The sequence below is a fragment of the Balaenoptera physalus genome (genome assembly GCF_965194825.1).
Source record: "Balaenoptera physalus genome assembly, chromosome: 1".
Lineage (NCBI taxonomy): Eukaryota > Metazoa > Chordata > Mammalia > Artiodactyla > Balaenopteridae > Balaenoptera > Balaenoptera physalus.
Window position 1 is genome coordinate 6,786,968 of NC_138882.1, and position 27,061 is coordinate 6,814,028.

Consider the following 27,061-nt stretch of genomic DNA (forward strand, 5'->3'; position numbering starts at 1 on the left):
TATAGTAAAAAAATTAAGACTGAGTCGCTTTTTCATTGATTCTGTAAGGTTTTTTAATGTGTTTTATTTTTACTAGTAAGTTTTCTTCCATGAAATATGATATGATTAAAATGTGTTATGTGCAATATTCAAGGATTACTACAAACATTTGTTTTACTTCTTAAACTGACTACAAAATTGAGAGGGCACAATTACATTCAGCAAAATAATCTCTAAAAGTCATTGCTACATTTCTAAATAATGATTTGGTATTCTGTTAATGTAAGCATCCTTATTGCTAGAGAAATTCTGATGCTGTCTTTTTCCCCCTTTAATGGGATTCAATTATAATTGACTTTCATTTTTACTCATTCTTTCTTGGAAGGGAAACATCTGGGAACAGATTTTACGAATACCCTTCATCTTGGAAATAATTAATGCGGTTCCCTTCATTATCTCAGTAAGTCCTAAAAGAATCTTTAAAAGAAATAAGTTTTTTATTAGACATAAAGTCTTTAAATCTAAATAGTAATAGATAACATATTAGCTCAGATGAATGAATTTAGACTTTGTTACTGTTTTAAATCATGGTATTAAAAAATAAATAGTAAAATCAGTTGGATAACTGGGTTGTGAAATTAAGTGAAAATTAATGAGATTTAGTACAATAGCAAAATGAAATGCTTTTTAGAAATATATGCTCTAGAGGTGCCATTTTAACAAGTGTCAGTATTGTCTAAACAGAGCAGGAATTAATCACTCCATTTCTTGTGTATATTGTGGAATTAAAAAAAAATAGAAACCAAGTAAAACCAAGTATTTATAAAAGTTTCTCATGCTAAGAATATGTTTATCTCGAGCTTAACCACAGGATTTCCAAAGTCCAGTTCTCTTTTTACTAAGGAAGTTGCCATCAGCCAGACAACCAGTAATTTGCTTCTTTATCAAAGTCCGTGGAGGACCAATTCCACAGTGATCCTGTTTAACTAAAGAATATGTAACTAGCACTTTCCCATTGCAAAATTAGGTCTTAATCTCTATTTGATAAAGTTACAGTAATATCTATACTGGTAATATGCTTTCTAACACCTTATTTGTTTGAATTTTATTTGGAAAATTATGAAAATAAGTCCATACGATCTGAAGCTGTTGCTCAGTTCTGACAATTGTTTTAATTTGAGTGATTTATCTAGAGGAGCAACTGGCCCCAGATTGAATGACTGGCTAATTAAATATAATTCCAATGGAGTACAGTTCCCCAGTGTCACTAAGAATGTTTGAATCTGCAGAAACTAAGTGGTAATGCTGTGAAAAACTAAAGCTCTGTCTCCTTACATCTACTTTTTACTTTCAGTTGCAGGAAAGAAAGAGGTGATGTCTATTATAAACTGTCACACTAAAAGATTTAGTGATCGAATTAGCACAGTTATAGCTGACATCCAGTGAGAGCTGATTATTTTCATTCTGCTTCTACAATAATTTTCCTAAGAATTTTTCCTTAAGTAAGACTTAGAGAATGAATGAAAAGATCCTGTCTGCTCCTTGCATTTCAATAGTCATATGAGTTTAAAGTACTTGCCACATGTTTTAGATCATTCTATTGTTTTTAATAACTTATTTCTGTTTCACATTTCTTCTCAATCATATCGATTTCTTGCTTCGAGATAAAAGTTTAGTTTTGATTTGTTTTCCAGATATTCTGGCCTTCCTTAAGAAATCTATTTGTCCCAGTCTTTCTAAACTGTTGGCTTGCCAAACATGCCTTGGAAAATATGATTGTAAGTATAAAAGACAAGTGCAAAGACAAAAATATTTTTCAACACTCCATTATTTCTTACCTCATTAAAGTGACGTGTTGCATAAATGTCTAAGCTAATAGATCCCAAGTCTGCTTATATCCTAATCAGAATGAAAAGTCATAAAATGCCCATATTGCCAAGTCCCTTCCTTCATAAGGCCCTATGAACTGGTAAACAAAAATAGTTCAGATATTCCAAATATCACCAAACCAAAGCTAACTGCTGTTCGGACTGGTCCAACTAATAAGCCAATTTCCTGAAGACAAACAGCCTTCCCTTCTAAGACAATCTCTTGGTGTATAACGGGACCCCTGGTTTTAAGGCTTCAAGAGGTAACATTGTCAAACTGTTCTTAACTGTAGGTAGTCTCACAGTACATAAAAATCTATGGGGTTTTGTAAGACCCTATATTGGAGCCAGAAGGCCCTCCAGTAAAGTCACCTTTTTAGGCTGGGTTGGGTTGGGAGTAGGATATTAGGAGGGAGAAAGGGAAGCAGGAAAGAAGAGATGCAGAACTCAGAGATGTGCCATAGTTGCATTTTGCCCAAGGCGGACCCTGTTCAGAAGGACTGATTTATAACTATGACCAAAATCTATTTGCTATAATAGGCTTGGACACTTATGAGTGAGCTTGCTGTTTGGTCATTTATTCTACAGGTGTTAATAGGAGTCCACTCTATGTTAAGTGCTCTGATAAGATAAGCAAATGATTCAACTTCTTTGCTAATGTCTTCATCTTCAAAAGAGAATAAAAGTACCTACATACAGGCTTGCTGTGAGAATTAAATGAACTTATATATACATGCATATATATGTATGTGTAAAATCTTGTATCTAGCATAAACATAGTAAGGGCTCAATATTATTAATTTTATCACACATAAATTAAATTTGTTTGGAGGCAACCTTGTTTTTCTTTTAAAAACCTTTTTTTTTTTTTTAAACATCTTTATTGGAGTATGATTGCTTTACAATGTAAATAGCTTTTTAACAGAAATTATGACACAAGTTGTGGCCAAAAGGAATATCTGGATAACATTTGAATATTCACAACCAGGTGAATATTTCTAAACATCTGTGTTAAGTAACCACTGGAGCCTCATGAAAGTTCATGGCTAAGAAAGGGATAGTGTAGCCTGTGGATGGTTTGTGGAAACATCAGGCTGTCTTAACTGTCCAAAAAAATACTATTTCACTAAATATAGATTGCCTAATTTCCTAATTAAAAAAATACTCCAGGAAAAAATAAACGTCTTTGCTAATTTGCGTTTATTAGCTGTTGGAAAAAGTAACCTAACCAAGAGAGGAATCATTAGTCAGTCGTTGAGAGTAGAAGTAGTGCTTTGCATTATTAATTTAGGATTCATTTTCCATCATAGCTCTATATTTTACTTCTCCTCTCCCTGGTTGCTAAATTTTAATTTATTTTTCTGTTCATTAACACCTCTGTTAGAAGAAAGTAAGAGATGCGAGGTGAAATTCTAGTCAACTTAGTTTGTTTTTATTATAGTTCTGGTTAAATGTGTGGTAGAGAAAGATAAACTATGGCTCATTGAGACTTTTCTTGTATTGATGAAGTTATTTATCTCATGCAGTCCTGATATGCAGACTGTTAAAATGTTATTATAAAAAATTTATACAACAGGAAACCATAAAATAAAACATTATGCAAAACTACAAACCTTCCACACAGACTAAGCACTAGTAATAATTTATATTCTTCTAATATTTTCTATGAAAACACACACACACACAAAATTGTATGTTTAATTTTATAATTTGAATTTTTTGTCGTATAATAGTATGTGGTGGACAGGTTCCTATGTCATTAAATATTCCTGTTCAAACCATTTTTAATGGATGCATCTAAATCTGCTCTCTAGTTTTGATCAATTTATTTAACAATTTTTCTTTTGCATTTTTAGTTACTTTAATAGTAATGGACATTCATTATTTCACATAATAAATATTATAATTTTGTAATAAAGATGAACATACATAAGTATTCGATTTCCATCTCATATTTTTCATGTGATTAGCTTTTAGAAATTATGTTATGGGGTAAATACTAATTAAATGAATAAATCCATGAAGTAGAAAGGGCATACTTGTGAATTTTGACCTGTATTACCAAATTACTTTCAAGAAATTTATAACAAATTACATGAGCAGTATTATATATGAGTGCTTGTTTTTTGCATATTAAATAACAGTGGGTATTATTATTTTCAGTGTTTTTCAATTGGAAAATAAAATTATATATTGAATTCACATTTCTCTTAATATGAATGAAATTAATCTAAAAATGTTCATTGGCTATATAATTTTTTATTTTTATGATACATCGCCTGGCATAATTCATGTTATTTTTCCTGATTCAGAGAATGAGATATGGTTGTAGTTTGATCCAGCTATTACTTTCCCCTTAATTGAACATATTATTTTCTGATCTTTTAAAATTAGAATTTTCCACAAGAGAGCATACTCAGCGTGGAGGGCTTTTGGGGAGTCAGTGTAACAACTCTACAGATGTTTGTAAGGCGAGTAAACTAAAATTTGGTGCTTTGGTGGTCTCCCATAGTATTATCTTGGTAATATGAATGTTACAGTAAGGTTATTCAGACCAAGGCAAAAACGAAAATATGCTGCTATATCCATTTAAAATATATGTGTTGAGTATGCACAAGATAGTTGAAATGTAATACATAGTAATAAACGTAACAAAACTCATGAATACATAGTATCTATCAAAATTTAAAATATGCTTGTTCTGTATTATTTCAGAATGATCTACACAGAGCCATTCAGCGTACACAGTCTGCAATGTTTAATCAAGTTTTGATTTTAATATCTACATTACTATGCCTTATCTTCACCTGGTAAGATCATACATATCAGCATTTTTATTATGTTTTGTTTTAATTATAGTTCTACAAAAACATATAATAAACCACTTTAATTAAGATTTGACTACAATAAATGAATAGATAAATATTCACTATAAAAAGTAATGGTCACCTACAGAAAGAGAAGTAAAATCCTTACTTCAGTCTTAAGGAAAAAAACAAGAAAGCACATCAATCATTTGGTATTGATATTTACTGCAGCTCTGAGGTTTTTCCAGATGCTGTAAACAACCAGATCACAAGGATTTGTACTGCATGCCACAGCTGTCAAACAAGAATTTTTCCTTCAAACTGCTGGCGTGGGGGTGCCCTCATCTTTCCATAATCTTCAAAGCAGAGCCGCTGTTGAGAACACTGCCCCTGCCCGTCCCTGTCTGCCTGCCCCTTCGCCCCCGGTGTTCTCTCAGGCATCCAGGCAGAAAGCGAGGGCAGACACGGCAGTGCGAGGCAACTGGTACGTTGCTTTAGTATAGAAAACAGTTTTTTTTCCTTTTTACGAACTAATTTTTAATTTTTTTTAATTTTTATTTTTTTTAAACATCTTTATTGGAGTATAATTGCTTTACAATGGTGTGTTAGTTTCTGCTGTATAACAAAGTGAATCAGCTATACATATACATATATCCCCGTAGCTCCTCCCTCTTGCGTCTCCCTCCCACCCTCCCTAACCCACCCCTCTAGGTGGTCACAAAGCACCGAGCTGATCGCCCTGTGCTATGTGGCTGCTTCCCACTAGCTATCTGTTTTACGTTTGGTAGTGTATATATGTCCATGCCACTCTCTCACTTTGTCCCAGCTTACCCTTCCCCCTCCCCGTGTCCTCAAGTCCATTGTCTACGTCTGCGTCTTTATTCCTGTCCTGCCCCTAGATTTTTCATAACCATTTTTTTTTCTTTTTTAGATTCCATATATATGTGTTAGCATATGGTATTTGTTTTTCTCTTTCTGACTTACTTCACTCTCTATGACAGACTCTAGGTCCATCTACCTAACTACAAATAACTTAATTTCGTTTCTTTTTATGGCTGAGTAATATTCCACTGTATATATATGCCACATCTTATTTATCCATTCATCTGTCGATGGACACTTAGGTTGCTTCCATGTCCTGGCTATTGTAAATAGAGCTGCAATGAACATTGTAGTACATGACTGTTTTTGAATTATGGTTTTCTCAGGGTATATGCCCAGTAGTGGGATTGCTGGGTCGTATGGTAGTTCTATTTGTAGTTTTTTAAGGACCCTCCATACTGTTCTCCATAGTGGCTGTATCAATTTACATTCCCACCAACAGTGCAAGAGGGTTCCCTTTTCTCCACACCCTCTCCAGTATTTATTGTTTGTTGATTTTTTGATGATGGCCATTCTGACTGGTGTGAGGTGATACCTCATTGTAGTTTTGATTTGCATTTGTCTAATGATTACTGATGTCCAGCAGTATTTCTTCTTATGGAATGAGAAATGATGCACTGCCCATATGGATTCATGCAGAGCCTTACTAGAGAAAAAAAAAATGTGAAAATCAAAAAATGAGGTAGAATGATATGTCTGTTTTTCAACTTAATTTTGTGTAATTGTGCTCTGACCTGGATTTGACCTATTGAGAAAGAGAAAAAGCTAATTAGGAAGTACTACAATAGGAAGAATGCCTTCATCACTAGTACAATACTATTTTTAGATTAAAGTATAGCTATAGATATATGTATGTAAATATAGTTGTAGGTACAGCAATATAACAACTATTACACCTAAGTAGTATGCAATTAATTCCTCTATTAAATGGATTTAAAATATGTTTTATTGCATACTTTTATATTTAAAAAGTAAACATTTTAGGATATTCCATGCCTTTAAATATAAAATACCCCTTTAAAATGGACACAATGCCATCTTATCATTTAATTTTTTTTAACTCTTCACAAATTGTTTTTATTATTTACCTAGTAAATATCTAACTGCATAAATTTGAAATACAAACAGTAATGCCTTCTCTTCTAATGTCACAAGAAGTTCTTAATTTTAAGATACATAATTTAGATAATTTAGGAATTTTCTCATTTTACTTAAGGAAAAGTATTATTTAAAATTAAAATTTTTATATACCTATGCACATGCTACTTTCTCAATTGCTGGAAAATTACAAAAAGTAAAATGAATAAGTCTAAATATTATGGGAGTCTGTTAAAGTAAATTAGGTAAAGAGGTAATTGAAATTTTAATGCAAAAGTAAGGACAGATTATTTTTGTATGATAACACTTAGTCCAGTACTTTGGTTCTGGAGGAATCCTCATCACAGTGAACTACCCACAGTGGGCTCTCTATTTGCTCTTACTTTCTGCCTATACATCTATTTCTTGAGTACTTTTTATTTTCAAAGGAAACAACTACACAAATTTTGCCACTTTCTTATGCCACAGTTCTGTGCTAGATAAAGGGTTTTCATGATCTATATGTAATTTCCATTATGCAGTTTATTTGTCACTTTAATCATTTGCGTTTCACTTTTTGTTTTATTTGCAATTATAGTTACTTTGTTGTTGTGGTAGTTTTGACAGGTATTATCTAACGTTAAAGCTGTCACCAATACGTGGATATGAGTCTACCTTTTAATATGCAATTATTATATAGAGTTAGTTTAGGTACATAAAATGTTATTGTTTTTAATCACACGTACTCAATACATTTACATTAATATGTTTTAAAATTATAATATCGAGGATGGAAAAACTGAAGTTTGATCTCTTTGTGTATTCTTCTCTAGCATTACAAGCAAAATGTCTTCATAAATCATGATCATCATAGTAAGGTAGAATAAGTCTTATTCGAATTCACCATTGGTGGTGGGGTTACCTACAAGAAAAATATGAACAATGATACATTACTAATGCTATATCATCAGGCTATTTTACCAAAGAGTTACAACACACATATTATAAAATACAAATATGCACAAAGATACAAGAACTGACACAAATAGAAACATCTAGGTAGTCTGTCCAAGATTGTTACATCAGCTTAATACTGTTGGAGACAAAGTTTGCTTATATCTTGTTTTCAGCCATTCTCAAAACAGGGTTTCCATGGTTTAGTATGGCTGCTTTGCTCTTGCCATTACATCCTAACTCCATCCTTAGGAAAGAAGAATATAAGGCACAACCCAGAAATTGTGTGCATAACTTAGGCTAGAATTTGGTCATATACCCACACAATAGCTGCAGGGGATCTGCAAAAATGTAGTCTGGCGGGGTAACAAATACCCAGTTGAATATTATATTATCAAGAAAAAGAAAAATGCGACGCTGTGGAGCAATAAGCAGTCTCTGGCAATGATAAGTCATAAACGTTTACATGTACACTGTTTGTTTAAAACTCAAGGCTATACTAATTTGGAGGCCTTGGGCAAATTACTTATTTATCTAGCCTTGTTTTCCACATCATTAAATGAGTACAACATTAATCACCCTATAAGATTTTTGTGTTTTTTTCAAATGAGGATTAAATTGGATATGTTTATAAAATGTCTGTCTAGCAGAGGGCATGGCATATGGTGTAAACACTCCAAAAATTTTAATTTCAAAAGTCCTCTTTATACAAGATGATTGAATTATCATGTGAACCTGCAAAAAGAGATTTACTCTAAAATGTTTAAGCATAATAATTTGTTAATAATACTATGAAACTGAATCAGGATGCCTAAAAATGATTCTAGGCAGCAGACAGGGGACTGACTACTTTTTTTTTTCCCTTCCAGTTTTATTGGGAAATGATTGACATACAGCATTATACAAATGTAAGGTGTATAGGATAATGATTTGCTTATATACATCATGAAATAATTGCCATGATAAGTTTAGTGACTATCTATCATCTCATATAAATATAAAAGAAAAGAAAAAAATTTCCTTGTGATGGGAACTCAGGATTTATTCTCTTAACAATTTTCATATATAACAGAGCAGTGTTAATTATATTGATATTAATCCTGATTTACATTACATCCGTGGTACTTATTTATCTTATAACTGGAAGTTTGTACCTTTTGACCACCATCATCATCATACAAAGATACTACATTATTATTGACTATATTCCCCATGCTGTACATTTCATTCCTGTGACTCATTTATTTTGTAACTCTAAGTTTGTACCTCTTAATTTTCCTCATCTATTTCATGCAGTCCCCAGACCCCCTCCCCTCTGGCAACCACCTGTTTGTTTTGATATGTTTATTCATTTGTTTTGTTTTTTAGATTCCACATATAAGTGAAATCATACATTATTTGTCTTTCCCTGTCTCACTTAACTTAATACCCTCTGGGTTCATCCATGTTGCCACAAATGGCAAGATTTCATTCTTTTTTTATGGCTGAGTAATATTCCATTATATATATATGTATATATGTATGTATATATATGTTTGTGTGTATATGTACATATTTTTATATGTATATTTGTAAATATGTGTATGTATATATATTTGTATCTATGTATGTATGTATATATACACACATATATATTCCATTGTGGTGAAATTAGTCATAATTAATTGCTGTTAAGTTGTATCATAGAGCAAGTCTATCATTGCTTTTCCAAATCAGAACTTTTAATACATACATTAAATTTTAAGCCCCAAATGATTCAGGAACTAATATTTGATGAAATGGCTCTGTTGTTCATGGATCTCACCATCTTAATATTACCCTTTTGGAAAGCTGCTGTATGGTTTTAAAATGTATCTTGTCTTCAACATTATGAACATTAAAAAGGATTATCATTAAGCATTCGTCTATAAGAGACACCATGCTCAGTGCCAAACTGAAATAAAAATTAGGCTACTGACCTCTCCCTGTAGGGAATGTGCTCAGAATTGCTTTTCCTGTCATTGTAATGGAATTTCACTAATCTTCCCACGTGTCGGCTGGGTGCCCCTCCTGATCAGTAATACACGCTTCCAAGACAGCTGGAAATTATGATTCAGCCTGTGTCTCTGTAACAAAGCAGAGACAACTGGTCCATCTGGTAATTAAGTGCATGACTTTAGCTTAATTATCAGCATATTCTAACCAATAATAAGTACTCTAATTTATAATGCATTTGGTGTTTCTAATTTTACACTAGTAGACTTATTTTTGCACCTACTTTGATTCAAATTTTTATTTGAATATGTATTACATATTTTCATATTATTTTGTAGAGTTATGAAACAAAGAGCTATATTAGGTTAGTGGATATTTTGTGTTTTAGTCCAATGTAAAAAAATTTATTTTACCTCCTCAGTCTTATTTAAGGAGAAAATGAACCTATTACATTATTAACATGCTTAATTCAAAAGTATTTGGGATTTTCCTGTGCATCTTTGATTAATACGTATTGAATACTGGATGCTTAAGTTCTTGAACTCTATTTACTGAATTGACTCTTAAGGCAAAGAGCTACTTGGGAAGTGGACAGAGAGAAGCTAAGTACTGTAGTTTGGAGAAAGTGTTACAACATGGTCTAGCAGTACAGCACCATCGTGATATTTGATTACTAGTTTTGTTTGGTCACATTTGTTTTGCTTATATTACAAATGAACGACAGAAAGTGCATTTGTCTAAAGATCTGGCAACTGACTAACAGTCCCCAGGCTTGTTTCACACTAGAACAAATAGAAAACTATTTGTCCCAACTCAGTTTTGCATAAGTGAGCAGCCAAGTTTTAGGCAGTTAATTAACCAAGTAAGGTGAATTCAAATTGAGGAAAAGCAGAATATGGTTATTGAATGTATATAAATAATAATAATGTAATTATTATTAATATAAAAATCTAAGAAACATGGTTTTGAATTAAAATTCTGCAACAAATAAGCAATTTTTGAAATATGACAATAATGTATAGTTATTTTCAAACATCAAATACTGAGAATAATGGCTAACATTTCAAGGGGTTCCTATGTGTTAGGCACTTTTCTGAGCACATGTATTAACTAATTTAACCTTTAACAGCTTATAAGGTAAGTTCTATTGTCCTTATTTTATAGATGAAGAAACTTTGAGGCACAAAGTAGTTAAGGAATTTGCAAAAAAAGTAAAACAACTAAGTATATCTATCTTAAATATCCACTTATCTACTGTAAGCTGTGCTAAGACTTCAGGAAAAAATAAAGGCATTACCTACAAATGAATAAGAATCAATCTGATATCCATGTTCTCATCTTAGTTAAAAGTTTCTAAAACACAGTTCACAAGTTTCCAAGAAAAATTGATTTAGAACCTAAACTTTGATAGAATTTAAGCCCTCATTGAATTATGAGAATAATGTAGTTATTTTCAGATATACAAGAACTTAGAAAGTATGCTACCTATGTAGCATTAAACATGTATTACAAAAATAAGAAAAAAAAGATAAAGGAAAAAATATATATGTTATGAGAAGCAGTGGTATGTGCAACAGGTACTCATTGGATCTGGCTCTGCGAAACCCCATCTTCACACTTCATTTTATCAGAAGTGTAGTTGAAGATTTATCCAAGCAGAGGCGGAGACCCCATTTTTATTGTCCATGGTGAAGACACCTAGCCAAGGGAGGTTTCCACTTAGAAGATGGGGTAAAGGTGTGAGAGAAAGCCAGTTGTCATACCACACTAATTGAGAATCAACGACTTCTGATGGTCTTTAGGAGAATAATAGTTCTGTGGGAAAGGCTCTGTGACATTGGTTTTGTACCACTCAAGATGGTCAGTTATGTATGAAAGCCATCAACCGATAATCTCAAAAATGAATACACGTAGGGAGTGTGACACTTGTGAGGTCTCCTTGAAAAAATTACCTTAGGACAAAATCTACAAAATTAAGGAAAATAAAGAAGTCTTGATAAAAGATTTGAAGTAAGAGATAAATCAGTTTACTTGTAGCAGCAGACATGAATGCTCTGTTCCCAAAGAGATCCTAAAATGTCATCATAATAGTAATGATAGTTAAAACTTATTTAATGTTTACCTTCTTTGCCAGCCAATTTTTTTATTGCTTTACATGTAATAAATTGTTTAATTTTGCACAACAACCTTCTATGGTAGGTATTATTCTCATTTTACAGACAAGAAACTGAGGCACAGAAAGGTTAGATGGAAAGATAAGCCTTAGTTTATCCAAATCTACGATTAGTAAGAAGCAGAGCTCAGATCTGGACCAAGGCAAATTGGTTGGTTCCAGAGCCCACATCCTTAACCTTTGTAATATTATTTGTGTGAAGTTCTAGAAGTCATTAACCTAGATATATAAAAATTATAATCAAACTAAAAAATCAAATAGAATTATGATAATTTGTTCATTCCTATTGTGAATTTTAAATTACTGTTTGAAGTAGGATAATAGTTTAATAAGACATTAAGATGACACTTTCTTCATTTGTAAAGATATTTTGGATTAACTATAGAAAAATATTTTAGCCATTACTTTCTCTTTTGTGTGAATAGTTACTTTAAATTTAGCAAGTTTCTAATCTTTATTTTTTTAGTTTTATCAACAACAAATATATGTTTAGATAAAATTACCACATATATACATGATTAAAATTTGTTCAAATTATTTCCATTTACCTGTTCATCTGTCTCTCTTTCTATACTTCTATGTTTCTATAGAGATATAGCTAAGAATATATCAAGTGATTCTATACAGACATAGGATTTTTTTTTTAACTTTCTTATACTTTCTGCTATGGTTTAGATTTTCAAAATGAATATGTGTAAGTTTTTAAAACAAAACAAAGTCACAAAAATTAAGGAATATAAAAAGAGGCAACAAAATTTAACACAAAATGCAAAATGTAAGGATCATATTCAATATGATTTGTATGATTAATTTCTTTACATTTGTAAAATGATTCTCATATATATATTTTTTAATCTAAATTCCTCACCTTTCTCTCCTGCTTATCCTTTGAGTCTCAACTTTTAGATTGAAGCTCTTTTATGAAGTTTTCTTGAAGTTTATCTGAATTAATGGGAGATGCCCAAGCTTTATGTTTCTCAGTGATGGAAAAAATTATAAAATATATAATGCTTCTTTAATTATCAGTGTTTCCTGCCAGATTTTTATCATATATAACAAAGTTTCAGTTTTCCTTTCTTACCATTTTATGTCCAGTATCTCTTATGGTTGGAAAATATAAGATGCTTAACAAATGTTTGCGATTGATAGAAAATAATATTCCGGGGTTAAAAATCCCAGGACAATTTCCTTATCAACTGAAGATACTTAAATATATTGTAAACTAAGCATGTTCAAACCATATATTCTGAGAATGTTCTTTTAAATGCCTTCTTTTCACATTTTGGTGTCAGGTGATGGAAAGAATATTTATAATTGTAACCTTCTATGCCACTATGGTTTTATGAAGACATTCTAGTTCTGTTACTTCTGTCAAAGAGATATAACTGAGAGGCAAAACTTCTACAACTTTTTTAGTTAAAAAGAGATGCTCTTTGAGATAATTTTTATAAATTGCTTACACATACCTCATAAATAGGAGCTTCCAGATAAATCAAATTTTGGCTGTTAATTTTGTCTCCATATAACTTCAGAATTTACATCTTGAGAATTTTTCTTTTAATGTTAGAATTTGAGAGAGCAGAACAATGTAAAAAAATTACTGAAATTATCACCTCCTATGTGATACTAGAGAGCATTGGAATACATGTACTATCATGCTTTTCTCTTCCCATCATCTCCTAGGATTTTTGTTTGTTTTTTCTTCTACTTCTTTCTTTGATTTTTTTGGTTCCTGAGATCTCACTTTTGTTTCTCCCATCTGATCTAAATCCCAATCCTCTCCTGAAAAGTCTGTTTATCTATTATTTTGAAATAAAGAAAATGCGTGTTTGTGCATCAGGGCATAGGGTGGGGTGTGGTCACTTTTCACAAACTACTAAATTGCAGTGTATGTTGACTTCAGATCTGTGGCCTATGATATCAGTTACTAACCTTTTTTGCATAGACACGAAGACAATGCCCAGCAGAGTGGGAACTTTCTTTTAACAATATTTATTATTACTTCAAAAGCAACAATTCTCTCTAGAAAATGTGAAATCCCAACATCTCAAATGATCTTAAATCCCATGGGAATCTTAGGTTTTAGGCAGACATTCTACAGGAAATGAAAATGATTATTTGGAACAATTTAATTGGTATTCATTCAGTAAATACCAAATTGCAAGTTGTGGGCTGATTTGAATGCTAATGTCTGAATTACAAGCATGAAATCAAAGTGTTAGATGCTTTCAGCACAGAATGCCATTGCTAATTAAATTTTTCCAGTAACTCTGCACAGCAGTGGGATTCATAGAGAGTGCATTGATATTTATTTATTTCTGCCATGTGACTTTTTTTCCCTCTGAAAACATTTTGTTGTACAAATTGACATTTACCAGGTGAAATTTGTGGTGAAAAGTTTACAGTCTCAATATTTCCTTTCATTCAAATTAATGTTTTCCTTATAAACCTTGCCAAAGCTTAAAAAGCTTGTATAACTAAATGTATAGTTAACATATTAAAAGAAGCCCATTTTAAAAAGCACTAATTACAAATGATTAGAAATTAAGGTGCTTTTGTTATTATATTTAGAACCTATTTAAGTAAGCAAATCAATTACGGTTTTTCAGTCGTTTTAAAGAGGGTAGCATGAGAGTCTGTATTTTAAATCCTAAATAAATGTTCACATTTTGTTTTAGAATTGTATAACACTAAAATTATTTTGCATGGATCTGTGTCAAAGATAGCACTTAAGAATGTTTTGTAAAGAAGCAAAGCTCACTAGACTCTTAAATCCAGCACTCTTCATGAAACATTTCAAAAATAAACATATTTTTCTAAAAGGCAAATAATAATAAGCTAACATTGAAACTTAAAAAATGTATTTAATTCATGTGAATGTAAATGAAGTATAAGTTTTCAGTGCCTATACTATTTTTTAGTATTGTTTTTTTAATGAAGCAGCCACATATTAACAAAACTCTATATATGTCATTGTAATAAGGTAGGTTGACCTCCTTGCAGGTTGGGGCTGAGATACTTGGTAAGTCTTATGCTGCATCTGTGTAGCTCCAACCATTTGTGCACTGGGAGCTTTGTCTTGAACTGCTGCATAAGCCTTCCAAGTGCCCAAGGCACTGTCTTCTAATTCTAGTTCTTATCATTGCTGTGAGCCCAGGTCCATCACTGCTGTGAATGGTGCAATTTGAGGCCATGACTCACCTGTACTGTCTTACCTGTATTCTCAAGCTGTGAGTGCATTCCCCTCAAGGTCAGGACAAGCCACGTACTGATTTGTGTTACCGGCTGGCTCCTCCGTAAGAATGGTGTATGAGACCTTGGCCAAAATAGAGAGCGTTGCAACAATTAAGAAATGCTCCATTCTGGTTCAATCTGTGCTGAAACTTTTTCATTTTCTGTGTGCATTTCGCTCAGGTTGGTCTTAACACAGTTATTTTCTGTCACTTATTAAGAACTTCTTTAATTTCTATCTTAATGACAGCTGTTGTCATACCAGGTGACCACAGAGTTGCTATTTTTCGGTGAGCTCTGAGGTGTGCTTGCTCTTTGGTATAATGGTAAAAATCATAAATTGGAGCAATACAATCCTGGGTTCATATTATGCCTTTTCCATTGATTAATTCCATGACTATACCTTTAGATCATTTATTGTACACTTATAGATTTGTTAAGAGGGTAGATCTCATGTTAAGTGTTTTACTCCAATATTTAGAAGGGTTAAAAACTGAAATTCAACTGAGTAAATCTGAAGATCAAATTGGCTTTCTTCAACAGTTCATGAATCGGGCGCCAGCCCATCTAGCAAATAGAAAGGAGCTCTGAAGAGCTATAGAAAAGGAAAGGTTTTTAAAGGCAGAAAGAGGGTGGGGAAAGGAAGTTTATTAGCAAAGAGTAGATTGTTTCAGGCAAGGTCACTTTCCCATGGGGGAAGGCAGGGGTCTATCCAGCAGATGACCTCACTTGTGCTGACCAGGTGATTCCAGATTGACTGGTTAAAGAGTACATTCTTGGGAGAGACTAAAACTGCAGTTAAGTCTTGGTTTGCTGATGTGGGGCTCAGCACAAGTGACTCCATTTGGAGCCCATGGTTTCTTTTTTTAACAGAAGTAACACAGTTTTGATGACAAATTGGACGTAAGGTGAGAGAGAAAGGAAAATTGAAGATGGCTTTGAGATTTACATTTTGGGAAACTGACTGAATGTCATGCCATATGTGAGGATAAGGAAATCTGGAAAGGAACATGAAGAGGAAGGAAAAGAGTCCATTCTAGTTGAGACACATTTTAGAAACCTAAGGTAAGGTGTTGAGTAGCCATGTGTCTGTAGGAGCCCAGAGTTTAGGAGAAGGGTGGGGACCAGGTGGTGAATTTGGTAACCATCAACATATGGACCAGCATTAAAGGCAATGGATTAGAAAAGAGCACCTAGGGAATGAACACAATAGAAATTCTGATTAAAAACAAAGCAAAACAAAAACCGTAACAGGGTAGGAAGAGAAGATAAATGGCACAATTTACAAGGAGACAGGATCTTCATTTACCTCTGTATCCAAAAGAGGTGGCAGTTAAATATATAAAGTAAAAACTAGTGAAAATGCAAGGAGAACTTGATAAAAATATAATAGCAGCAGAAGACTTTAATAAAGAATCATATTACTCAAGTGGATCCCAGAATATTTCTTATTTTTCACTTCTCCAAACAGCCCTCTCTATACCGTCCAACCAGATGGCTGTCTATTTCAAACCATAGTCAACGTCAGAGCTTTTATAGTACATTTTCATTATAATAAAAGCATTTTCTTACCGTTAAGCAACGAAGCCTGTGCAAAATTCATACATCTTTTTAAAACACCATAAAATCTTTTTTTTTCTCTTTCAAAGTTCCTCCTCATTTTTTCATCTTGTCTTTCCCTTATTAATTCCTCTTCTGTTACTGAACTCCTTAAATTGCTTAGACACTTTTGCGTTTCAACTGACTTTTAGTATCCTTATACTCAGGGTCATATATCATTGCTGTTCTTCTCACAATTTCCTGTTAGTAAATTCTCTAAATTATTTTATGTTATAAAATATATAATATTTTACATTTATATTTTATTTAAATAGATAGAGGGTATTGTAATTTACCCTCTTTCTGTGCTTTAGAGTATTTTTGATTCACAGTGTTGAGAGCCTCATTTCAGCACTGTCTCCTTTCTCTAGACCCATTGCTTATTCTGGTGGTATCTCCTGCCCCAAGGTTATAATAACTTTCACCAATATTTTGCTATGCAAATGGTATACAGAATATTTCTGATTATCCCTAATAATTCAGGCTCATTCAGCTACTTAAAATTCTTTCTCATTCCTGTCTATTAGCCCACTGAATTATATTTATTATAGACCCTTGTTCTACCTTTATATTTAAGTTTTTAGTATTTATTTTTAGGCTCCTCATTTTCTAGCAAATTGATTTTAGGATGTTCTAAATACCTCATTTGAATTTCATATGAGCTTCTTCCCTCTAGTGTGCCGGCTGGGAAGGTGAAAAACCACTTTCAATCCCCTGCTTTATAATTAGCTTTTATATTGACAATTGAAGCACAGTCTTCTTTTCTTCAAGTCAGATATCCCCCAAGTGCTTTCATTTTTCTCTACGGGACTTTTTTGGTTTGTTCGTTTGCCTTTCACTAAATCTTCTCTATTTTCTAATTATAAAGTCAAGCAGGACCCAGTGCTGAATAAACACAAAGATCAAGATCATTTATATAAAAGCGTTTTGTAAAGTACATGTAAATGTAAATGTAAAGTAGCATTTTTCATTGCCATAATTCAGGGGACAGATTTTTAGTTTAACAAAGAAATCATTCTTCTTAGGCTTTATTTCTCACAGGGACATATGCAGCTCTCTGGAGGGGCTTTAGGTAAAATCAGAAATTCATTGGATTTGAAGATTTCTTGGTTGTGTCACTTTTTTGCTGTGACTTCAGTTAAATTATAGCTTCTCTGAGGCTTAATTTATTCATTTGTCAAATGGAGACGGAAAAACACTGTATAATCTTCAACAGAAGTTGGAGGCAGTTTTCAAAACAGACATGAAATTGGGTCATTATAACAGAAGTAGAAGAAACAACAAATCAACATAGTAGGGATGAAGTATAAACCTGCTATTAAGTTTTAAGACAGCTGAGGTGGGGGGAGAAATGAATTATACTGAGCTCTCATTATCAGAAAAAAGAAAGCACACACATACCTCAGTGTAATTAATGTCCTCTTTCCCTGTTTCCTGCAGAACTCAGGAACCTCATTCTGTAGACAGACTGATACAGAGGCAATATATAAGGGCAGATGCACAATGTATATTATTCTTAAAAAAATTTACATAATGGAAAGATAGCATTGGTTTTCTGCTTATTGGCTTAGTGTTCTACTAAGCCCCCATGACAGCCTTATGAAACTCTGAGGTATGCATTGCATCCCTAGTTTGGAGAGGAGACCAGTAAGGGCAGAGGAAAGAGTTAAGGCGTTTTGGAAGTAAGTGGAGCTCCGGGAATGAGCCCAGGTTTGTCTGATCATGACCTGTCATCTTTTCTATGCATATGAGGCCTTAACAGGTGCGTGAAAGCAGTTCTTTCAGGAGACAATGTGTGGTGGTACAAATTATGGTGCTTGGCAGGGTTCAACTTTATTCTAGGAGATAAATTAGAACACGTAGAGGGTGGGAAGATCATTTGTACTTTCACCTAACTTTCTCCAACATAAATTTTTTTTTCCAGACGTTTGCTAAGAATTGGCAGAGAAAGTTATCTAGGCTTTTCTTGATTTCCAGGACCTGGCTACTCTATCTGCCTAGGTGAGCTCATTGATGCCTGTGGCTTCCAAAACCATCTGTAAGCTGACAACTTCAGCAGCCCAAAACATTTTTAATTCTTCTCTGTTTCCAGGCAGTTTTCACCTATATGTTCTCAATGATCCCATTGTTGATCCATCCCTTAAAAAAAGTAAAGTACGTGGAGTCATCTGGCCCGCTCCTTTTTTCTCAGGCAGAGCATCCAATCTATCAGCAAGCCTACTGGCTTTAAGGCCAAGATCCCTCCAGGCACCATCCCCCTCTATCTGCACTGTCTCTACCCCTCAAACAGCCATTGTCTCTTGCTTGGATATCTGGTCTGTCTGCTGACACCCTTGCTTTCTTACAGTCTATTTCCACAGAGCAGTAAGAATATTCTTACAAGTTTAAGAACCTCTATCTTCCCCCCAATGCACTTGGATCAAAACACCAAAAATAATTATGGGGCTGCCCACGGTCTGGCCCATGCTTACCTCTTTGACCTCAACTTATACTGTATTTCCTCTGAACCACTGGTTTCTTTCTGTTCCTTGATGATATTATGATGATTCCTGACTTGGGTTTTCTTTTTTTTTTTTAACATCTTTATTGGAATATAATTGCTTTACAATGGTGTGTTAGTTTCTGCTGTATAACACAGTGAATCAGCTATACATATACATACATCCCCATATCCCCTCCCTCTTGCTACTCCCTCCCACACTCCCTAACCCACCCCTCTAGGTGGTCACAAAGCACCGAGCTGATCTCCCTGTGCTATGTGGCTGCTTCCCACTAGCTATCTGTTTTACATTTGTAGTGTATATATGTCCATGCCACTCTCTCACTTCGTCCCAGCTTACCCTTCCCCCTCCCCATATCCTCAAGTACATTCTCTATGTCTGCGTCTTTATTTCTGTCCTGCTCCTAGGTTCTTCAGAACCAATTATTATTTTTTTTTAGATTCCATATATATGTGTTAACATACGGTATTTGTTTTTCTCTTTCTGACTTACTTCACTCTGTATGACAGTCTCTAGGTCCATCCACCTCACTACAAATAACTCAGTTTCTTTCCTTTATATGGCTGAGTAATATTCCATTGTATATATGTGCCACATCTTCATTATCCATTCATCTGTCATTGGACACTTAGGTTGCTTCTATGTCCCGGCTATTGTAAATAGAACTGCAATGAACATCGTGGTACATGACATTGTGTACATGACCCTTTTTGAATTATGGTTTTTTCAGGGTATATGCCCAGTAGTGGGATTGTTGGGTCATACGGTAGTTCCATTTCTAGTTTTTTAAAGACCCTCCATACAGTTCTCCATAGTGGCTGTATCAATGTACATTCCCACCAACAGTGCAAGAGGGTTCCCTTTTCTCCACACCCTCTCCAGCATTTATTGTTTGTAGATTTTTTCATGGTGGCCATTCTGACCGGTGTGAGGTGATATCTCATTGTAGTTTTGATTTGCATTTCTCTAATGATTAGTGATGTTGAGCATCCTTTCATGTGTTTGTTGGCAATCTGTATATCTTCTTTGGAGAAATGTCTATTTAGGTCTTCTGCCCATTTTTGGATTGGGTTGTTTGTCTTTTTGATATTGAGCTGCATGAGTTGCTTGTATATTTTGGAGATTAATCCTTTGTCAGTCGCTTCGTTTGCAAATATTTTCTCCCATTCTGAGGGTTGTCTTTTCATCTTATTTGTGGTTTCCTTTGCTGTGCAAAAGCTTTTAAGTTTCATTAGGTCCCATTTGTTTATTTTTGTTTTTATTTCCATTTCTCTAGGAGGTGAGTCAAAAAGGATCTTGCTGTGATTTATGTCAAAGAGTGTTCTGTGTATGTTTTCTTCTAAGAGTTTTATAGTGTCTGGTCTTACATTTAGGTCTTTAATGCATTTTGAATTTATTTTTGTGTATGGTGTTAGGGAGTGTTCTAATTTCATTCTTTTAAATGTAGCTGTCCATTTTCCCAGTACCACTTATTGAAGAGGCTGTCTTTTCTCCATTGTATATTCTTGCCTCCTTTATCAAAGATAAGGTGACCATATGTGTGTGCATTTACCTCTGCGCTTTCTATCCCGTTCCATTGATCTGTATTTCTGTTTTTGTGCCAGTATCATACTGTCTTGATTATTGTAGCTTCGTAGACTAGTCTGAAGTCAGGGAGCCTTATTCCTCGAGCTCCGTTTTTCTTTCTCAAGATTGCTTTGGCTATTCAGGATCTTTTGTGTTTCCATACAGATTGTGAATTTTTTTGTTCTAGTCTGTATAAAATACCATTGGTGGTTTGATAGGGATTTCATTGAATCTGTAGATTGCTTTGGGTAGTATAGTCATTTTCACAATGTTGATTCTTCCAATCCAAGAACATGGTGTATCTCTCCATCTGTTTATATCATCTTTAATTTCTTTCATCAGTGTCTTATCATTTTCTGCATACAGTTCTTTTGTCTCCTTAGGTAGGTTTATTCTTAGGTATTTTATTCTTTTTGTTGCAATGGTAAATGGGAGTATTTCCTAAATTTCTCTTTCAGATTTTTCATCATTAGTGTATAAGAATGCAAGAGATTTCTGTGCATTAATTTTGTACCCTGCTACTTTACCAAATTCATTGATTAGCTCTAGTAGTTTTCTGGTAGCATCTTTAAGATTCTCCATGAATAGTATCATGTTATCTGCAAACAGTGACAGTTTTACTTCTTTTCTGATTTTGATTCCTTTTATTTCTTTTTCTTCTCTGATTGCTGTGGCTAAAACTTCCAAAAGTATGTTGAATAATAGTGGTGAGAGTGGGCAACCTTGTCTTGTTCCTAATCTTAGTGGAAATGGTTTCAGTATTTCACCATTGAGAACAATGTTGGCTGTGGGTTTGTCATATATGGCCCTTATTATGTTGAGGTAAATTCCCTCTGTGCCTACTTTCTGGAGGGTTTTTATCATAAATGTGTGTTGATTTTGTCAAAAGCTTTTTCTGCATCTATTGAGATGATCATATGGTTTTTCTCCTTCAGTTTGCTACTATGGTTTATCACATTGATTGACTTGCATATATTGAAGAATCCTTGCATTCCTGGGATAAACCCCACTTGATCATGGTGTATGAGACTTTTAATGTGCTCTTGGATTCTGTTTGCTAGTAATTTGTTGAGGATTTTTGCATCTATTTTCATCAGAGATATTGGCCTGTAGTTTTCTTTTTTTGTGACATCTTTGTCCGGTTTTGGTATCAGGGTGATACTGGCCTTGTGGAATGAGTTTGGGAGTGTTCCTCCCTCTGCTATATTTTGGAAGAGTTTGAGAAGGATAGATGTTAGCTCTTCTCTAAATGTTTGATAGAATCCTCCTGTGAAGCCATCTGGTCCTGGGCTTTTGTTTGTTGGAAGATTTTTAATCACAGTTTCAATTTCAGTGCTTGTGATTGGTCTGTTTATATTTTCTATTTCTTCCTGGTTCAGTCTCAGAACGTTGTGTTTTTCTAAGAATATGTCCATTTCTTCCAGGTTGTCTATTTTATTGGCATATTTCTGCTTGCAGTAATATCTCATCATCCTTTGTATTTGTGCAGTGCCAGATGTTACTCCTCCTTTTTCATTTCTAATTCTGTTGATTTGAGTTTTCTCCCTTTTTTTCTTGATGAGTCTGGCTAATGGTTTATCAATTTTGTCTTCTCAAAGAACCAGCTTTTAGTTTTATTGATCTTTGCTATCATTTGCTTCATTTCTTTTTCATTTATTTCTGATCTGATCTTTATGATTTCTTTCCTTCTGCTAACTTTGGGGTTTTTTTGTTCTTCTTTCTCTAATTGCTTTAGGTGTAAGGTTACTTTGTTCATTTGAGATGTTTCTTGTTTCTTGAGGTAGAATTGTATTGCTATAAACTTCCCTCTTAGAACTGCTTTTGCTGCATCCCATAGGTTTTGGGTCATTGTGTTATTGTCATTTGCTTCCAGGTGTTTTTTTGATTTCCTCTTTGATTTCTTCAGTGATCTCTTGGTTATTTAGTAGTGTATTGTTTAGTCTCCATGTGTTTGTATTTTTTACAGATTTTTTCCTGTAATTGATATCTAGTCTCATAGCATTGAGGTCAGAAAAGATACTTGATACAATTTCAATTTTCTTAAATTTACCAAGGCTTGATTTGTGACTCATGATATGATCTATCCTGGAGAATGTTCCATGAGCACTTGAGAAGAATGTGTATTCTGTTGTTTTTGGATGGAATGTCCTATAAATGTCAATTAAGTCCATCTTGTTTAATGTATCATTTAAAGCTTGTGTTTCCTTATTTATTTTCATTTTGGATGATCTGTCCATTGGTGAAAGTGGGTTGTTAAAGTCCCCTACTATGATTGTGTTACTGTCAATTTCCCCTTTTATGGCTGTTAGCATTTTCCTTATGTATTGAGGTGCTGCTGTTTTGGGTGCATAAATATTTACAATTGTTATATCTTCTTCTTGGATTGATCCCTTGATTATTATGTAGTGTCCTTCTTTGTCTCTTGTAATAGTCTTTATTTTAATGTGTATTTTGTCTGATATGAGAATTGCTGCTCTAGCTTTCTTTTGATTTCCATTTGCATGAAATAATTTTTTCCATCCCCTCACTTTCAGTCTATATGTGTCCCTAAGTCTGAAGTGAGTCTCTTCTAGACAGCATATATATGGGTCTTGTTTTTGTATCCATTCAGCCTGTCTGTGTCTTTTGGTTGGAGTATTTAATCCGTTTACATTTAAGGTAATTACCTATATGTATATTCCTATTACCATTATCTTAACTGTTTTGGGTGTGTTATTGTCCGTCTTTTCCTTCTCTTGTGTTTCCTGCCTAGAGAAGTTCCTTTAGCATTTGTTGTAAAGCTGGTTTGGTGGTGCTGAATTCTCTTAACTTTTACTTGTCTTTAAAGGTTTTAATTTCTCCATCAATCTGAATGAGATCCTTGCTGGGTAGAGTAATCTTGGTTGAAGATTTTTCCCTTTCATCACTTTAAATATGTACTGCCACTCCCTTCTGGCTTGCAGAGTTTCTGCTGAAAGATTAGCTGTTAACCTTATGGGGATTCCCTTGTATGTTATTTGTTGCTTTTCTCTTGCTGCTTTTAATATGTTTTCTTTGTATTTAATTTTTGATAGTTTGATTAATATGTGTCTTGGCATGTTTCTCTTTGGATTTATCCTGCCTGGAACTTTCTGCACTTCCTGGACTTGATTGACTATTTCCTTTCCCATACTGGGGAAGTTTTCAACTATAATCTCTTCAAATATTTTCTCAGTCCCTTTTTTCCCCTCTTCGTCTTCTGGGATGTGCAAATGTTCGCACCAATTCGAATGTTGGTGCGTTTAATGTTCTCCCAGAGGTCTCTGTGTCTGTCCTCAGTTCTTTTCATTCTTTTTTCTTTATTCTGCTCTGTGGTAGTTATTTCCACTATTTTTCTTCCAGGTCACTTATCCATCCTTCTGCCTCAGTTATTCTGCTATTCATCCCTTCTAGAGAATTTTTAATTTTATTTATTGTGTTGTTCCTCATTGTTTGCTTGCTCTTTAGTTCTTCTAGGTCCTTGTTAAACGTTTCTTGTATTTTCTCCATTCTATTTCCAAGATTTTGGATCATCTTTACTATCATTAGTCTGAATTCTTTTTCAGGTAGACTGCCTATTTCCTCTTCATTTGTTTGGTCTGGTGGGTTTTTACCTTGCTCTTTCATCTGCTGTATATTTGTCTGTCTTCCCATTTTGCTTAACTTACTGTGTTTGGGGTCTCCTTTTTGCAGGCTGCAGGTTCGTAGTTACCATTGTTTTTGGTGTCTGCCCCCAGTAGCTAAGGTTGGGTCAGTGGGTTATGTAGGCTTTCTGGTGGAGGGTACTGGTGCCTATGTTCTGGTGGATGAGGCTGGATCTTGTCTTTCTGGTGGGCTGGACCGTGGACAGTGGTGTGTTTTGGGGTGTCTGTGAACTTATTATGATTTTAGGCAACCTCTCTGCTAATGGGTGGAGTTGTGTTCCTGTCTTGCTGGTTGTTTGGCATAAGCTGTCCAGCACTACTGTAGCTTCCTGGTTGTTGAGTGGATCTGGGTCTTAGTGTTGAGATGGAGATTGCTGGGAGAGCTTTTGTAGTTTGATATTACATGGAGCTGGGAGGTCTCTGTTGGACCAATATCCTGAACTCAGCTCTCCCACCTCAGAGGCTCAGGGCTGACACCCGGTCAGAGCACCAAAACCCTGTCAGCCACATGCCTCAGAAGAAAAGGGAGAAAAAGAAGGAAATAAAGAAAGAAAAAATAAATAAAATAAAAATATAAAATAAAGTTATTAAAATAAAACATTTAAAAAATTATTAAAAATAAAAAATAAAAAAGTAATGAAAGAAAGAAGAGAGCAACCAAACCAAAAAACAAATCCACCAATGAGAACAAGTGCTAAAAACTATACTAAAAACAAAATAAAACAAAACAAAAAAAACAGACAGACAGAACCCAATGGTAAAAGCAAAGCTACACAGTCAAAATCACACAAAGAAGCATATACATACAACTGACAAAAAGAGAAAAAGGAAAAATATATATATATCGTTGCTCCCAAAGTCCACTGCCTCAATTTTGGGACGATTCGTTGTCTATTCAGGTGTTCCAGAGATGCAGGTACATCAAGTTGCTTGTGAGGATTTAATCCGCTGCTCCTGAGGCTGCTGGGAGAGATTTCCCTTCCTCTTCTCTGTTCTCACAGCTCCCGGGGTTCAGCTTTGGATTTGGATCCGCCTCTGCGTGTAGGTCGCCTGAGGGCGTCTGTTCTTCGCTCAGACAGGGTGGGGTTAAAGGAGCAGCTGCTTCGGGGGCTCTGGCTCACTCAGGCCGGGGGGAGGGAGGGGTAAGAATGCGGGGCGAGCCTGCGGCGGCAGAGGCATCATGACGTTGCACCAGCCCGAGGCGCACCGTGCGTTCTCCCGGGAAGTTGTCCCTGGATCACGGGACCCTGGCCGTGGCGGGCTGCACTGGCTCCCAGGAGGGGCGGTGTGGAGAGTGACCTGTGCTCGCACACAGGCTTCTTGGTGGCGGCAGCAGCAGCCTTAGCGTCTCATGCCCGTCTCTGGGGCCCGCGCTGATGGCCGCGGCTCGTGCCCGTCTCTGGAGCTCGTTTAGGTGGCGCTCTGAATCCCCTCTCCTTGCGCACCAGGAAACAAAGAGGCAAGAAAAAGTCTCTTTCCCCTTTGACAGCTCCAGCGTTTTTCCCGGACTCCCTCCCGGCTAGCTGTGGCGCACTAACCCCTTCAGGCTGTGTTCACGCTGCCAACCCCAGTCCTCTCCCTGCGATCCGACCGAAGCCCGAGCCTCAGCTCCCAGCCCCGCCCGCCCCAGCGGGTGAGCAGACAAGCCTCTCAGGCTGGTGAGCGCTGGTCGGCGCCGAGCCTCTGTGCGGGAATCTCTCCGCTTTGCCCTCCGCACCCCTGTGGCTGTGCTCTCCTCCGTGGCTCCGAAGCTCCCCCCTCCGCCACCCGCAGTCTCTGCCCGTGAAGGGGCTCCTAGTGCGTGGAAACCTTTCCTCCTTCACGACTCCTTCCCACTGGTGCAGGTCCCGTCCCTATTCTTTTGTCTTGTTTTCTCTTTTTTCTTTTGCCCTACCCAGGTACGTGGGGGAGTTTCTTGCCTTTCGGGAGGTCTGTCTTCTGCCGGCGTCCTGTACTTGTTCTGTAGGAGTTATTCCACATGTAGATGTATTTCTGATGTATTTGTGGGGAGGAACGTGATCTCCGCGTCTTACTCTTCCGCCATCTTGAAGGTCCCTCCGGGTTTTCTTAACAGTGTTCTCTTTGCTTTGTATAATCTCCACTTAGCTTTTGTCGTCCTTAAGGTCTCAGCTCATATGTTAAAGCCTTAATGGAACCTTTCTTAACAACTCAGTCAAGGGTCCTGACAACTCTGCTGTACCATCCACAAGCAGTGGTTCTGCAGTGCACTAGGCTTCTGTTATCTTAATCATCTGTCTTTATCAGAAATTAGACTTATTTTCTTTTACTTATTTAAAATAGGTAATGGAATGACACTGAGTTTGTACTGTAAGTCTGGGATAAAATACTTTATTGAAGATGTAAAATATAAAACTGATTTTAAGTTCAGTCATATCTAAAGATGCTAATAATAAAGATCACTTTATAATTCTCTCCTATACTAGCGCTGTTTTACACTTTGCCACAAGTACTAAAGCATGTATCAAAATGTTTTATAGGTTTACATTTCAGATGGTTAAAGACAGAATGTAGGAAAAGGATTGATGTTACATGAGTCTTTTCCTCTTCGCCTTACCTACATGGAAGATATTGTACACAGATTTGTCACTCAGGAAAGACAACATAGCTTAGTCAAATTTCATCTTATTTGGGACATTCACCCTAGTTAATTAGTAACTAAATAAATCATTAGTCATTTAGTTCATGGATTGTAAATTTGGTTTCTTTTTGGTACAGGAAGGATTTAGAACCTACAACTTAAATTAACAAATTGCTTTGAGGCAATTGGTTTCCTTTCTAATTATTCTCT

At 35.1% G+C, this 27,061-nt stretch overlaps 1 protein-coding gene across 5 annotated transcripts in view; it reads left to right on the forward strand.

Moving 5' to 3' along the window:
• Positions 1-27,061, forward strand: part of KCNT2 (potassium sodium-activated channel subfamily T member 2) — a 373,164-nt gene that overhangs the window by 145,105 nt on the left and 200,998 nt on the right. For all 5 annotated transcript variants that reach the window (XM_082425465.1, XM_082425468.1, XM_082425469.1 and 2 more), the window contains 3 exons: positions 365-439; positions 1,674-1,757; positions 4,563-4,657. In XM_082425465.1, coding sequence (XP_082281591.1) covers positions 365-439; positions 1,674-1,757; positions 4,563-4,657 — 254 coding nt within the window. The remainder of the gene's footprint in view (positions 1-364; positions 440-1,673; positions 1,758-4,562; positions 4,658-27,061) is intronic.